Source organism: Cornus florida, unplaced genomic scaffold (genome assembly GCF_030987335.1).
Source record: "Cornus florida cultivar Cherokee Brave unplaced genomic scaffold, ASM3098733v1 CherokeeBrave_3.0.0_Hap2_Chr08, whole genome shotgun sequence".
In the NCBI taxonomy this organism is placed as follows: Eukaryota; Viridiplantae; Streptophyta; class Magnoliopsida; order Cornales; family Cornaceae; genus Cornus; species Cornus florida.
In genome coordinates this window covers 28327330-28344156 of record NW_026775578.1, presented here as the reverse complement: position 1 = coordinate 28344156, position 16827 = coordinate 28327330, and the positions used below count along the sequence as shown (strand labels likewise).

General features: G+C 36.4%; 1 protein-coding gene across 1 annotated transcript; it reads left to right on the top strand.

Moving 5' to 3' along the window:
* The first annotated feature begins 1006 nt into the window (after positions 1-1006).
* LOC132270988 (ABC transporter B family member 6-like) lies at positions 1007-16317 on the top strand. The gene is made up of 11 exons (XM_059772206.1): positions 1007-1667; positions 7193-7247; positions 7350-7525; positions 7653-7853; positions 9971-10230; positions 10313-10623; positions 10748-10971; positions 11083-11423; positions 11751-12541; positions 12733-12974; positions 14528-16317. The coding sequence occupies exons 1-11, from the start codon at positions 1296-1298 to the stop codon at positions 15752-15754; spliced, it is 4200 nt and encodes a 1399-aa protein (XP_059628189.1). The 5' UTR covers positions 1007-1295; the 3' UTR covers positions 15755-16317.
* Positions 16318-16827: the final 510 nt, after the last annotated feature.

The window sequence follows — 16827 nt, the reverse complement described above, 5'->3', positions numbered from 1 at the left end:
ACAAACTTCTTAATACTCTTTTCATTTTGTTTTTTATAATATACAAGGGAGTAGGGCTGTAAATAAATCAAGCTAAATTGAGAGTCTGTTCGGGCTCAGCTCATTCGTTTGTGGGCTCAATTCTGACTTTGGATCGTGACGAACTAGAAAAAATGAGTTCGGAATCGTGACGAGTTGGAAAAAATGGGTTTGGGCTTGATTTGAGATTAATACGTGTTCAAGATTGTTTGACTTGTTCATTAAGTCTGTGTTCATAAATATGTTCATCGGTCTACATTCATAAACTTATACAAATTTATGTATTATGAATGTGTTTATAAGCTTTATACTAGTTTATTTTTATGAACATATACGACTCTATTTTCACAAGCCTACACAAAATTGAGTCTAATATTTAAGATCAATTTGTTTACTAAACGAGCCATGAAATGAAACTGAAGCTTAACTCGTTTGCTTAACGAATAAATTTGAATTAAACTTTAAATAAACTGAACCGAACTATTAATAAACAATTCGTTTTATTTAAAAAAGTATCGTACACTGAACTAAACTGCCCTTTCAAAATACCGCAACCACCAGAATCTCGTGTCTTAGCTATCCGCCTTATAATTCACATACATTTGAATTGAAACTTGAAAAGTTTGGACATTCAAGGTTTTTTTTGGGCTTGCAAATTAATAAATAAGTTGCCCTGTCATAATCAATTATATAGAGTAATAAACAAAGCCATGTCCAAAAGGCGACTGAGCGTATGAATTGGAATGGACTGTAAAAAGCAGCACTCACAATGATGGACCCTAGCCAGTGCTGGATTGTCTCCCAAAAAAGGGTATAATTAAACAGCAAAGATAGAAATATAGAAGAAACACGATCCAACATTTTCTCACATTTACAATGTTTCCAATCATCCTCTCACCATCAGACACCTGTCCACCATCTCCTTCAAATTACCAAAAACACCCCAAACCAGACGCCGCTTATTGATATGACTCAACAATAACAACAAGAAGAAGAACATTCGTTACCGAGTCAACTCTCTCTCCTCTCCGCCTTCTTTGACCGAGTCAGCGATTCCACCCAGTCGCGACGACGGTTCTTTTCTGCTTAGTCACACAAAACTAAGAACAAAGCAGAAAGAGAGAACCAAAATTCGAGAAAGGATCAGAGAGATTTCTCTCTCTTCTTTGTCTATCTACATCACTTGGCCCTATTTTTCCACTCAATTCTTCTTTAATCTATTCTTCTTGATGTTCTAGGGTTTTGAGAGAGGGTTTAGAGGGGTTTGTGTTGCGAAAATGATGATATCGAGGGGATTGTTCGGCTGGTCTCCGCCGCATATACAGCCACTGACGCCGGTGTCAGAGGTGTCGGAACCGCCGGAGTCTCCGTCGCCGTACCTTGAGCCGAGTAGCGACGCGGTACCGGTGGAAGTGGAGGAGGAGATGGAGGAGGCGGAGGAGATCGAGCCGCCGCCCGCGACGGTGCCGTTCTCGAGGCTGTTCGCCTACGCCGATCAGTTGGATTGGGTGTTGATGGTCGTCGGATCGCTGGCCGCGGCGGCTCACGGGTGTTCGCTCGTCGTTTACTTGCATTACTTTGCGAAGATTATACACTTGTTACACCATCAGGAGGACGAACCCGATTTACTGTTTCACAGGTTCAAAGAGGTAGTTTCAGAGACCTTAATTTCAAAATTTTCTTTGTCTAGTAAACTTTTTTTTTTTTTTTTTTTAAGTAAATGATCTCTTTTTGATCAAGTAGTGAACGTTGCGATCAGTTGGGGTATGTATATAGTACACTGCACTTATTGAGTACTGTTCTATTAACTTTGTGAGCCAGATATGTTTTTTTTTTTAATAATTTAGAAGCATTTTATTTAGTTAGTAGGAGAATGAAGCTGCCACCTGAGGATGAGTCTTGTGATCAGAATCCCTGGGGTTTTTTGGGTGTAATGTGGATAATTTGAGAGTATAAATGTTTTATTGCTTTAGACTACTGGCGCCTTAATGAAGAAAGTGTGTATTTCTTATATAAGCTACCTAACAATATTCATGATATTACTAAATTTTCTTTTGATATTTGGTTAGAATGGGAAAGATGAGAAGCAAGCTTATCATATATGTCGATTACTCGAAGGTGAAAGTGTACATAGTTGGGTGATAGTTTACGTTGCCGTTGAAAATTGTGGTTGAATTTTCAAGAGAATCCATGTAGGATAACAAATAAATCTTGAAATGCTATTGCTATGTTTTCCAAAATAAAAGGGTGCCTAGTTTGATTTCTTTAGGGTTTGTTAGAATATGAGCATCTTTGCCTTTGTGGTTTGTTGAGTGTGACGTAGTAAGGAGGTGGATTATTATTTTTTTGCTTCATGCCTACACCACATGTGAACTCTGGAATTCATTGGTTGCTGAGAGCTTCGATGAAAGTAGGATTGGCTATGCTTGGGTGGTGTTAGGTGGATATGGAAGCTATTCCTTGTTTCACTTTAATTTAAATGGAGGGTTGCTAGTGGCAATGGGTGGTAAATGAAAGGCTGAAGAGCTAGGTGAATTATATCCAGTTTGACATAGAAAAAATATGCCCAGGAAAAGCATTTTGTTAGACTAAAAATTTAAAGGCGGGTCTTTGAAATTAGGACGTTTGTGAAGATTAAAAAATCAAAGAAGTTTTTGTTTTCTTGAAAGATTCAGTGTACTTGGTGGCAGATGCTAAGGGTCCTTTTGATTCAGTTTTCTGAAAACAATTATCAATAAGTTAGAAAATAGAAATCAGTTTTCAAAAAGCTTTAACAGTCTTTATTATATATATTTTTTGATAAGTTTTTTTTATTATATATATGTATATATATAATTGAGTTTTCAGATAATCTTCAATGCATTACTGTGAAAAAAGACTTGGGCCTGGAGCCTCATGAAGCTTTAGGTCTCAAGTTCGATTTCTCCTAGTTGCGTGCAATTCCTTGGGGCTACGACCGCGGACATAGTCCGAGCCTTACCCGATCTATGTGGGGGTCGCCTTGCACGGCTCCCGTGGATTAGTCGGGGCAAAGTCCTGGACACCCCGATTATTGAAAAGGGTTTATGTATTTATAACAAAATAAACAGTAAGATCTTTTTAACTGAGAAATTCCTTAATTAGTGGCAAAAAAAGTATATTTGTATTCATATATAACAGAAAGGATATACTTAACATTGTATTAGTTTCCGAATTTATACTATAAATATAGAAGAGAGTGACTGAGTAGCAATTACTAGGATATAAAACAACAATGTTGGAAAGTCAATTTTGGTTTATGTCAAAAAAAATTGAGTAACATATGCTATTTACTTTCTGGGAACATGAATGAAAGTTAAGTTTTAGTTTGATAAAACTTAAAATTAAGTACTGAAAATTTTAAGAGCCGAAATTTGTAAGTGCCGAAGTTTTTAAGTGGTAATTAAAAATAAAGATTTTTTGATATCTTTTTGAATTTTAAGCATTCTGTGTCACTTAAAATTTTACTCCATTTTAGGTGGTGCTTACCTTTTTAAATGATATTCAAATTGCGTAATTAAACACACTTAATTGGATAAACATAACTTGTAGGATAAACAAGTGAATATTTAATCTTAGTTACTTACGCGAGGGATAAGTATTAAGCTTGTATATTTATGCATTGGTTATCGATGCATTGCTTAGATACATTTAGGATCAGTGTGACATCTGTGCTTTTTGCTGATAATATTGTTTTAACTGATGAGCTGAAATAGAAAAGTGCTAAACTAGAGGTTTGTTTTATAATTAAGAAAGTTTAAGGTAAGTAAGACTAAACTGGATATATGAAATGTAACTTTAGCTAAATTAAGAATACAAATGGAGATTTCATAAAGATCGAGGATAAACAATGTTCCAAAACTCGGTCAACTCTGCCCAAATTAGTTGAGTCTGGGTCAGGTTTAGTTTGGCTAGGAAAAAATAACTAATGTCTTGGCCTGACTCAGCCAAGACGGCTTTCACTTTTGGTGTGGGTGTGAAATTCCCATTTTTAGGTTTCCCATATTATTTTTTCCAAAGCTTAAGACCTAATTCACCTAAATAGAGAGAGAACCAAACTTCCACCAAACCACAAGTTAGGATACAGAAAATTCGAGATTTTTCAGGAAATTTATGTTCAAAGTCTTCCAAACTCGATATTAATTTATATGTGTTGAAATTTTTACTAAACTTCTAATATATGTGTGTAATATAAACATATTTCGTATTATGCATATATCAATATATATTGTATCACATAAAAAATAAATATAAAGTGACTTAAAAAAGTTGTAACGGAGTTAAAACTTTCCTATTGTTTCAATTTGATCATTTTTTTCAAGTCTTGAAAAAATTTCACGACCGTGATAGCTGATACTAGTTACTTAACACTAGTTATAGCCTGAGAACGCAAGCACAACCCATTTTGAAGCTTGAAATAAAGAAGTTTCTAAAAGCAAGCAATTCTATTATCAAGGCTTGATTATGCATAGGGAGGGAGATACCGAGGTTGATGTTACTCATATAATTACTATATGATGTGTTAAGTGGTGCAGTACTTTTGGTGATTGAATGGTAAATTCTATTTGACGACCAACTATGCCTATGCCAATGGACATTAGCCCGGATGGTACGATCTCTCCTCCCCTGGGGAGGTTGAGTGTTTGAGCCCTGCCAGGGGTAATATTATGGGTGTGTGCGTGTTTGTTTGAACTTTCGAGAGGAAAAAAAAAACTATTCTTATGAAACGAAATATTGCACGATGACGAAATAACATGTTAACAAGATGAGATTGGTTAAGTGTAGATGTTGAGACGGAGGTCTGAAGAATAATTGTAAATGAATATCTTTGTAAGAAATTAGAAATGAAAAGGGAGAAACCAGGGCAAGATGATTTGATCATATGTAGCAAACTCCAACAATTGCACAAGTGAGGAAAAGTGAAGAAATGGTAGAAGTTGAGCTAATCGTTAAGGAAATGGAAGGATTGGAGGACTAAATTTACATGGATGGCGATCACAGGGAAAGATATAAATTCTCTGGTTTCATTGAATTTTTAGCTCTAAATGGAGTGGAATACGAAATAGGATTGACGTAACCTATCTAAAATAGTTGGGATTATGATTTTTGACTTAATTTTTGTTGAGTTTCCTGTCAATGAATTGAATGGTAACATGTTTACTGGATATTTTTACTTTTTGAATAAGTTGACAATGGGATATGAAGTGTACAGCTCACAGAGATTTAGGGCTCAGGCGTCATAGGTGTTTCTTGATTGGTTGGTCAACTTACTGATTAGGTGGGTGTATGCATTGCATGAACTCAGTTGCAAGTGTTGAATATTGGTGTGTGTCTTGGTGTCAAATTTCTCTAATTCCTAAATATTTGGGGCCGTGGATTTGGTTGAATTGTCGAAAACCAATTTTTAGTCGGCTTTGATTTAGGATGAAATGACTTTAGTTGAGGAATCAAAATAAATTTTTTTTGGGTTTAATTTCCAAGAAGAAAAACCTAATTGATGAAGTTGAATTTTGATGGTTGAATGTTGGAGTTTCCTAAAAGAAAGTTGTTAGTCTCGTGCAAGAATAAAATCAATGGTAGACTCAAATCAATATCATTAGGGTTCTATTGGGATTGAGGGATTTCAAATGAATAGATTTATGTTCAGTTATTTAAGGAGTTTAACTTAAATTTATATTTTAATAAGATGCATAGATTGATTTGAGAGCCTTACATTTGTGAATTCAAATAATAAGGTGAATGGAGGTATTTGAAATCCAGGGTGGTAAGGTTTTTAGTTGCACAATTGATAAATATAGTTTCATTGGAAGGCAGTAGGCACACAAAAGGGGAGCACATCCCAATTATAGCTGCACAAAAGCCCCAAAAAACCACTATACCCTCAAGCTATCCAAAAAAAATTCAAATGAAATGGTAGACACGAGAGACTCAAAATCTCGTGCTAAAGAGCATGGAGGTTTGAGTCCTCTTCAAGGTTCGGGTCGAATCGATATTGGCAAGTGATTTTCAAAATAATAGGATTTATATATATATATATATATATCTTTTTATTTTATCTTTATTCATGAAAACTATCTAGAAAAATAATATCTCCGCAGATTTACTATTCTGATCATGAACCCAATAAAATAAAGAACTAAGTGTAGAGAATTTAAGCCCCCAAATAGGGGTCTCCTCATCAAAAGATCTCCTATTCCTCTCTCTTCATAGGCCCCATCACAAGCAAAGGGAAGCAGGCCTTCAAGCATCTCAGGCTTGCTTCCCCACTGTACATCCTCTCCAAACTTTGAGCATGCTCTTTGTGGAATACGGCAATGACCCAACATACACCAAACAAGGCACAAAACAAGTGGTAAGTTGAGCAGGTATGTCACCAAAATTGTGATTCCGAAGTCCTTGATCTGAAATAGCATACTGGAAGGAAGGCCTTTCTGGTTAGCAGGACTTTCTTACGACTTTAATGTTTGTTCTATGAGTTGAGAAATTTGTACGGTAATAGGAAACAGTGAAATAATTAGTCATCTCTGAAGAAGCTTCCTTCATGGAACAATCACAGGTTTTAGGTCCCAAGATTTTCTTATCAATTTTTATTTTGGACCAATTCCAGATCCAAATGTTTCTAGAATACTGGATGCGCTGCGCCACTGCTAGGGTTTCTCTAAATCTTGGGCATAAGGTTTATTTGTTTTTTTTCATAAATGCTACAGAATATTGAATTTGTTATTTTAATTTTCTTACCCTTTACAAACTAGATTTTAATAATTATTGGTGGGAAGCATTTTAACTGCCTTTTTCTTCATTCTCTTTTGACTGTAAAGTAAAGATTCTCGTCTCGATACCCTACAATCAAGTACCACCCATTTTCATCCCACCTCTTTATTTTTACACAGACAATAAAGTAGAAGAAGGGAAAGCTTAATTTTGACATTAGATTTCCTTGAATTTGACTTATCAAAATTTTTTTTCCTTGAATTTGATCATATGAAAAAGATAGAATGTGCAAAGGATACTATGCTGCTACATTGTGTGTGGGGGTGTGTTTTAATTTTAATTTTTATTTTTAAAACTTTTCATTCATGAAAGTTTCAAGATGAAGTTGATTGTCTCTTTCTTTTTGAGTATGTTGGTAATTAACTATATTTTGTTATTTTTGCAGCTTTCTTTGTCCATTGTGTATATTGCTGTTGGCGTTTTTGCATTTGGTTGGATTGGTAAGCTGAATGTTTGTTCAATAACTATATTTCCATTTGTCGTGCTCTCTCATGGATGATGTTCCTTTGCAGCCAGCATTACTAACTCATTTTATGTAATAGAGGTCTCCTGTTGGATTATTACCGGAGAACGACAGACTGCTGTGATCAGGTCAAAATATGTTCAAGTATTACTTAATCAGGACATGAGCTTTTTTGATACCTATGGGAATAATGGAGATATCGTGAGCCAAGTATTAAGTGATGTGCTACTCATCCAGTCTGCACTCAGTGAAAAAGTATGTTGAAATCTAAAATGTTGCCTTAAAAATGGGATATATGTTTCTTTGCAAAAGTTGTCTGTTTTCTAAATTGGTTTCTCTCCATGAAAATGTCTTGTTTAACGATGGGCCTTTGACATGACAGGTTGGAAATTATATTCATAACATGGCTACCTTCTTCGGTGGCCTTATCATTGGATTTGTCAATTGTTGGCAGATTGCCTTGATAACTTTAGCCACTGGTCCATTCATTGTTGCTGCAGGAGGAATATCAAATATATTTCTTCATAGGCTCGCTGAAAATATTCAAGATGCATATGCTGAAGCAGCAAGCATTGCTGAACAGGTTTCTTTCACCTTCTCTCTTATTTACTCTTTGTACCCTTTGATTATGCTAACTGTTATGGGCTACTGGTTTTGGTTTACACTTTTGGTGATTTACCTGGGATTTCTCAAAGGGTCGTATGCAAAATATTGCTCTCTGTACAAATTTAGTGTTAAAAGTTCAGAGTGCTCAATGGCTGCTTTAAATGCAACATTCAGAGCACTGCTTTAAAAATTCAGTCCGTTTGCAGCTTTTTATGTGCTTGAATTAAATAGTTTTTTTTATGAGAATGAATGTTTGTTTAAGAAGCATATCGTTCTTGTGTCCATCGGTCCATCCATATGCTTGTTTAAGTGGAGGAGTGCTTTTGACATATGTGAACCTTAAAAACGGAAAGATAAATTGAAACCACTTATTACATCAGCCATAAAGACAAAATGAGTGAGGTTGAAATATTGATATATAGATGGATTTGTGGTAAGACAAGAAAGGATCGAGTTGGGAATGAATATACTCGTGAAATTGTTGAAATTATACTCGTTGGAGATATACTTAATAAAAAAATATTCATCGGAGGTAAAATGAGAAAATTAACTAAGATGATTGGGCCATATGTAACGAAGAGCAATAATTGCACTAGTGAGAGAGTGATGTGACATCGAACTCAAAAGTATAGACACAGGCATAAGATATGGACACACACAACATGGATATATGATGGAAAAGTTTTAAATTATAGATTTGCCAAAAATGTGTAAGACGTGTAGGTGTCTATGGATACGAACATAAGATACGGACACGACACAACATGGATATGATGGGATTTTTTTTAATTATAAATAGTGTAAAGTGTGTAAGACAAGTGTCTGAGAATGTTGGTGCCTGACACATGCAGCAGGAACACAGCTCTTCTTTATTAGTGTTCGTGCTTCTTAACTGTCTGATAATAGGGTTGCTCAGAGTTGGGTGTTGGAGTTGATCAGTCAGAGGGATGGCGTTTTCTTTTTCTTCAGACGTGGGTTCTGAGTATATTGCTGGGATTTGAGATCTAATGGAGTGCAAACCACTAGGTTAGGTATGCTTAGGAAGTTTCAGATCTGATTCGGATGCCAAAACCTTTCTTTAAACACGAATCTCTCCGCTGATTCCTTTTTTTTTAGCCTTTCATTCTGTAAGCAAGGAATTTCACATTTTGTTTTCCTGCTCTCTTACCTTTGGCTGTTTTTCTGTCTCGCTTACTTGCTTATCAGTTATCACTTGAAGATAGCAGGAACGCATAGTTTATTTTCCAAAAGTGACTTCTTTAGTTTGGAAATTCATTAAATATTTACATAAACTAGTACATGTTGAGTGGGGGAATGGAAGGCCAGAAGAGGTTTTTTGGCAATAGGGGATCGTTTCTCCCCCAACCCTACATGGTGTTGCTCATTCTTGATTGAGAAAATTGATTTACCTAGCGGTCTAGGGTCAATTGCAATGAATGTTACAAGATCAATCCAATTTCTTTGAGTGTATTCACCAACATCTTATTTCTAAAGGGTTATCTTGTCCCGGACGAGTTTGTGGAAGTTAAAAGTTAGTATTTATTTATTTATTGATAGAACGGTCTGCCATGGAATATGCGATGACAAAACCAGATGGTCACCACCATTACTTCACTGAAACTCCACCATTGATTCAGTTAGTCCGACACAATTCAAATGGTTTCGGGAGTTATTAAAAGTTAACTTGTGAAATATCCTATGAGACCATTATAAAGTACTAATTATGCCACTGAATTTTGTTGAGTCCTAGAGTACCTCCATGTCCGAGTCCCCCAAGTTTCCTTATTTCTCATTGTATTCATATCACTTATGGAATTCACACATGGTAACTTGGATATATTTGGGTGTTTGTATGTTTTATTTGTGGTATTATGTAGTTCTAGAAGAGCACATGTGTATGCAGTCATTGAGAAGAAACGTTGAATTTAACATCTGTGGGTGCATATTTATGGTGGGTTTCTCTGGAAATGTCAATACAAGTGTCAAACATGGTAAACATAGTTTTCATGTTGATAGGTATATGGCTTCCTTGTCATTATTAGGTAGTTTCTTAATAATGATTCTATGATGAAATGCGTTTCTTTTTAATTGCAGGCAGTCTCTTTTATTAGAACCTTATATGCATTTACAAATGAAACATTGGCCAAGTATTCTTATGCTACTTCTTTACAAGCGACACTGAGATATGGTATATTGATAAGTCTTGTACAAGGACTCGGACTTGGATTTACTTATGGGCTTGCAATTTGTTCTTGTGCTTTGCAACTTTGGGTTGGAAGGTTTCTGATTACTCATAAAAAAGCTCATGGAGGTGAAATCGTTACAGCCCTATTTGCTGTCATATTAAGTGGCCTGTAAGCAACTCTTTCTCGCTTCCTTGTCATGCATATGATTTTTACTATGTTACTTATCTATGATTTCTTCTGTCACTCATAGTGGGTTGAATCAAGCGGCAACAAACTTCTATTCATTTGAGCAAGGAAGAATTGCTGCTTATAGACTTTTTGAGATGATAAGCCGTTCATCCTCTGCTGTTAGTCATGATGGAACCACCCTAGTTTCTGTACAAGGAAACATCGAGTTTCGAAATGTATATTTTAGCTATCTATCTCGTCCTGAAATTCCTATCTTGAGTGGGTTTTACCTCACTGTACCTGCTAAAAAGGCTGTGGCACTTGTTGGCAGAAATGGATCTGGTAAAAGCAGTATTATACCACTCATGGAACGGTTTTATGATCCTACATTAGGTATTATGAGCACATTAATTTCCCTTCACAGTGGTTACACATGTTTTCTGATTTAAGTTTTTACTTAAACCCATGGAGATCCTGCTCTATCAGATTCCGACTATTTTTCTGTTTTCTGGTGCAGGAGAAGTCCTTTTGGATGGAGAAAATATCAAGAACCTAAAACTGGAATGGCTAAGAAGCCAAATTGGTTTAGTCACACAGGAGCCTGCCTTGTTAAGTTTGAGTGTTAGAGACAATATTGCTTATGGGCGGTCAGACTGCACTTTGGACCAGATCGAAGAAGCTGCTAAAATCGCACATGCACATACATTTATCAGCTCATTTGAGAAAGGATATGAGACACAGGTAAATTCTGAAAGAGAAAATATCTACCTAAATCTTTGTTGCCTACTGTCTTCCGTTTTTGTCATTTTATTTTGCCATTGGCAATTTCCCTTATAGTTCTTTCACATGCAGGTGGGTAGGGCTGGTTTAGCATTGACAGAAGAACAGAAAATAAAACTATCCGTGGCAAGGGCTGTGCTTTCTAATCCCTCAATTCTTCTTCTTGATGAGGTTACTGGTGGACTTGATTTTGAGGCTGAAAGAGCTGTTCAAGAGGCTTTAGATCTCCTGATGTTAGGACGATCAACCATAATTATTGCTCGAAGGCTTAGTCTTATAAGAAATGCTGATTACATTGCAGTGATGGAGGAGGGCCAACTAGTTGAAATGGGTACACATGATGAACTAATAACCACAGATGGCTTATATGCAGAGCTTCTTAGATGTGAAGAAGCGGCAAAACTTCCAAGGAGGTAATATAAAGAGCAAACTTATGCTTTTGTTGAGCATGGTAAATTATCTTGTATGGTTTCCAAGTGTTATTAAGGTTTTGCATTCTAGATGTTTCGTTAAGATATTTATTCTCATTACATTTGAAAGCATGTAATTGGTGCCTGAGGAAAATAAATTCAAACTTTAAACTTATTTTCCTTCAATTCTAATTTCAAGGTGCCAAATCCAGGTTCCCACACAACATTATTGTTTTTTACTAGTAATTGGAATTTGTTTTTTTGATAATTAGCAATAATTAAAAATTATTACTTGGGTACTTCTTTTATGTGTTTTATATCTTTATTCAGGATGCCAATAAGGAACTACAAGGAAACTACAGCTTTCCAGATTGAAGAAGATTCATCAGCAAGCCACAGCTTCCAAGAACCGTCGTCCCCTAAAATGGTCAAATCACCATCTCTTCAGAGAGTTTCTGGCCTTCATGTATTTCGGCCTCAAGATGCTACCTTCAACTCACAAGAATCACCGAGAATGCAGAGCCCACCACCAGAGCAAATGGTGGAAAATGGTGTACCCTTGGATGTGACAGATAAGGAACCATCAATAAAAAGGCAAGATAGTTTTGAGATGAGGCTACCGGAATTACCAAAAATTGATGTTCAGTCTGTGCACAGACAAACATCCAATGCTTCAGATCCTGAATCCCCCATCTCACCACTCTTGACATCTGATCCCAAAAATGAACGTTCTCATTCACAAACTTTTAGTAGACCATACAGCCAGTCTGATGACATGCCAATGACAATGAAGGAAGCAAAGGGTAGAAAACATATGGAAGCACCATCATTTTGGAGGCTTGTAGAACTTAGCTTTGCAGAGTGGCTTTATGCTGTTTTAGGAAGCACTGGTGCCGCCATCTTTGGGTCTTTTAATCCAATTCTTGCTTATGTTATTGCACTGATAGTTACAGAATATTACCTTCATGAAGGTCCTCGCCTAAGGGACGAAGTAGACAAATGGTGCCTGATCATTGCTTGCATGGGTATTGTGACAGTGGTTGCTAATTTCCTGCAGCACTTCTATTTCGGTATAATGGGGGAGAAAATGACTGAACGAGTAAGGAGAATGATGTTTTCAGGTTTGTTACTCCTTCCCGAGTACAATTTTTTCCCTTAGTTTAACATATTCATTTTACGTACACCTATCTATTGTGATTGAATAAGCTGTCGTTATTTTAATTTGATGCGTTCTGTGTACCTAATTCTACTTAGGTGTGAGTGCATAAGCTTCTTTTAGTGTGGTTAATATCTGATTCCTTAACTGTAACAGCAATGTTGCGCAATGAAGTTGGATGGTTTGATGAAGAGGACAACAGTGCAGACACCTTATCAATGCGTTTAGCAAATGATGCTACTTTTGTGAGAGCTGCTTTTAGCAACCGGCTTTCTATATTTATACAAGATAGTGCAGCTGTTCTTGTGGCTGTTCTTATTGGGATGTTGCTGCAGTGGCGATTAGCACTAGTGGCTTTGGCAACCCTACCCATTCTTACTGTTTCTGCTGTTGCACAGGTTTGTAGCTTTTCTATATAATTTCAATACAGAGTCAATGCAAATATGCATCTGGAGTGAGTGCTTCCCAGATGCCTTTTCAGTTTACTAATGAACCTAAAAAATCTGTTGATAACTATTTATTACATCTGGTTTATAATGCTTATTCTCCATTGTACTAATGGGGACTCAGAGCTTTTAGAGTTCCCAATTATGAATTTTAGAGTCCCTTGAAATATACTATCTCAATGATTGAGAAACGTCCTACCCGTTCCCAATTCTTTGCTTCCCATACATTATCATGACCTATTTTCCGCATCTAAGAATTTGCGAACTTATCAATGCAATTATTTTCTTCTCCTAAAGCGGAATAATCCGATTTTTTCATAGAAGTTCTTTTGTTTATTTTATTTTAGTTGTTCAACAAAAGAGAAATAGGACTTTTTCTCTGAGATCTAGTGCATAGTTTTATAAAATTAGACAACCTGAAATTCATCATTTTACTGGGCTTCTCTGCTATATGTGTGTCAGGTACAATTATGTGTTTGTTTGATGCATTGAATTTCCAAACCCAAGGGCATGAGTACATGATTAAATATTCACATACTATTTAATAATTTTTTTTTATTGTTTCGCACTTCACTTGTTTTGAAGCAATATTGTAAAGGAAATAATTATATAATAACTTTGAATTGTTGGATACACTTGCTAGTGCTGCATGTCTAACTAGATGTACGAGTGTCGTATGGGACACGGTTACTTAACACATTTTTGAAGCGTCCCCGCAACATAAAACTTATACCAAAATTAAAATGTATGTAGTTGAGATTTTTATGGAAGGATTTTGTCTTTTTGGTGAAGCCATATTAAAGTAATAATAATAAAAAAACTACTGAATAGTAATGAGCCTTGCGAAATGATATATAGGAATTTCTTGCTTCAGCTTATCCTTAAGAGGCATTATTTCACAAATAGTAACCTGTTTAGTATATAGATGTGCTAGAATAAATCACATTCTTATTTGTCCAGTTGTCCTCTAAGTTTTACTATCGATATGTGCTACAGTTTAATCCATCTACTGCAGCTTTATTTTCCTGAACGATCACTAACTCTATGTGAACCTTTAGTCAGCTATTTAGTTATCTTTTTTTTTTCTTTCCTAGTTGGTACTCACACACACATGCCTCCATGGAGGCTCGAACCCCTGACCTCACTTTGAGAAGTAGGAGCTTGGTACCGCTAGGCCACTGGCCTGTTGGTATTTAGTTATTTAGTTATCTTTTTCTCTTGGGATGCGTTCCCCTTTTGAACACTTTCTAATACATTTTATTGATTTTAAAAAAAGCTATTTAGTTATCTTGGATGTTTCGTTTTTTCTCATCATTTACTAATTCCTGTTTTTAAGGAATTTCTGCCAGTCAAATACTTTTGTTTGTGTGTGTGTAAGAATTCCCAAGTGATGAAGCCTTATTTCTATGTATTGCTTCCATATTTTCATTCTGAAAAAGAAGTACTATAATTTATATGATCCTATTCCCCAGATTCCTGAGTAGCTACCAATTTAAATTCTGCAGAAATTGTGGCTTGCTGGATTCTCAAAGGGCATACAGGAGATGCACAGAAAGGCATCTTTGGTCCTTGAGGATGCAGTCAGAAATATTTACACTGTTGTGGCATTTTGTGCTGGTAACAAGGTTATGGAGCTCTACAGATTGCAACTACTGAAAATATTCAAGCAGAGCTTCTTTCATGGAATGGCTATTGGTTTTGGCTTTGGCTTTTCACAGTTTCTTCTTTTTGCCTGTAATGCCCTTCTTCTCTGGTGCACTGCGCTCTCTGTTAAAAATAACTACATGACTCCACCAACGGCTCTCAAAGAATACATGGTGTTTTCGTTTGCAACATTTGCACTTGTGGAACCTTTTGGCTTGGCTCCATATATACTCAAACGGCGAAAATCTCTTACTTCAGTGTTTGAAATTATAGATAGAGTGCCTAAGATTGAGCCAGATGACAACTCGGCATTGAAACCCCCTAATGTTTATGGAAGTATCGAGTTAAAAAATATTGATTTTTCTTACCCTACTCGTCCAGAAGTGTTGGTATTGAGCAATTTCAGTCTTAAAGTCAATGGTGGACAAACTGTAGCTGTGGTGGGGGTTTCAGGGTCTGGAAAGAGCACTATAATATCTTTGATAGAGAGATTTTATGAGCCGGTTGCTGGTCAGGTTTTACTGGATGGTCGTGATTTGAAACTTTATAACTTGAGATGGTTGAGGAACCACATGGGTCTTGTTCAGCAGGAACCAATTATTTTCTCGACAACCATACGGGAAAATATTATATATGCAAGACATAATGCAAGTGAAGCAGAGATGAAAGAGGCAGCAAGAATTGCAAATGCACATCATTTCATCAGCAGCTTGCCTCATGGTTATGACACACATGTGGGGATGAGGGGTGTGGATCTAACCCCAGGACAGAAACAAAGAATTGCTATTGCTCGGGTCGTGCTTAAGAATGCGCCCATTTTGTTATTGGATGAAGCAAGCTCATCCATTGAGTCTGAGTCAAGCCGAGTGGTGCAGGATTCTCTTGATACATTGGTCATGGGAAACAAAACAACCATTCTGATAGCTCATAGAGCTGCTATGATGAAGCATGTTGACAACATTGTTGTACTTAATGGAGGGCGAATCGTTGAGGAAGGGACCCATGATTCATTAGTAGCCAAGAATGGCTTGTATGTTCGTTTGATGCAACCTCACTTTGGGAAGCGTCATCAACACAGACTTGTTTAGACGGGGCTTGTGATTGATTGTATTTTATGTTTGGTCCACTGGAAATCTGCCATAACTTGGCGGAAATGTTGGTGGCTGCCGGTTCTAGAATATCAGTTGGTAGGAGTTAACACGTGAGACAGATAAGAACGATGACACTTTGTGACGATGTTTATATGGCTGGGTGAGTGTTGACGGCGGCAGCAGCTTTCACTGACAGGTGGTGGCTTTGGCAATGACATTGTGCAAAATGTAGGTCTGAGACAATAGGGTTTTTCATAGTTCAGTTAGCCTATCTCTCTGGGTTAGATGCATATTCTTTTGGAGGCAAGCATCAATAGATTAAGATTGTGCATTGCCTCTATGGTATATTGATTTGTTATGATTATAGTGTGGAATGGAATTAACTGTAGTCTTCCCGAGGTGGTTTTTTTTTTTAATTTTTTATTTGGCTGTGTGGCGAATGAGAGCTTCTGTAACTCCCTCTCTGGTCCGTTGTTGCTAATTTTCTTGCTGTATATTTTTCTTACGTTTGTAAAAGCAGTGTAAGGTTTGAAAGAGGAGAAAGTTGAGGCATTTATTCAGACTTGTTTCGGTATATATATAGATAGATAATTTGTCAGTTCACTGCATCACCCATTGGCAACCTAAGTTGCGTTAGGCTCACACTAATTTTTCGAGTTGAAACCTTTTTCAATCCCAAACAAATAATGTTCTCACTTCTCTTGAACAGGAAAAATTTAGAGAATCCAAATAATGCATTTCCAATGAATTTTTTTTTTTTTTTTTAAATGTAGTGTTTGCTTATGAATAGTGATGTCAATTTAACCCATTTCGTTTCGTCCCGTCCAGTCCCCCTACTGGCACAGGTTTGGGATCATCATAATCGTAATCGGTGGGGTGGGTTTGGAAAGTAATCGGGTTAGCGGTGGGGTGGGTTTGGAAAGAGAGTGGATTTGAAACACGCAAAGCCCCGAACCCCTCCTTATTAATAATCAATAGTATATAAATAAAAATTATTTTATTAACAGTAATTTGTTTTTTCCTCTATTTTTTATGATTGCTTTAAATTTTAACTAACATTTTTGTTATTG

Coding starts and splice junctions, on each gene's coding strand:
- LOC132270988 (XM_059772206.1), top strand. CDS start 1,296: ATGATGATATCGAGGGGATTGTTCGGCTGGTCTCCGCCGCATATACAG. Junction 7,854..9,970: donor CAGCAAGCATTGCTGAACAG/GTTTCTTTCACC, acceptor TTTTAATTGCAG/GCAGTCTCTTTTATTAGAAC. Junction 12,542..12,732: donor AAGGAGAATGATGTTTTCAG/GTTTGTTACTCC, acceptor TAACTGTAACAG/CAATGTTGCGCAATGAAGTT.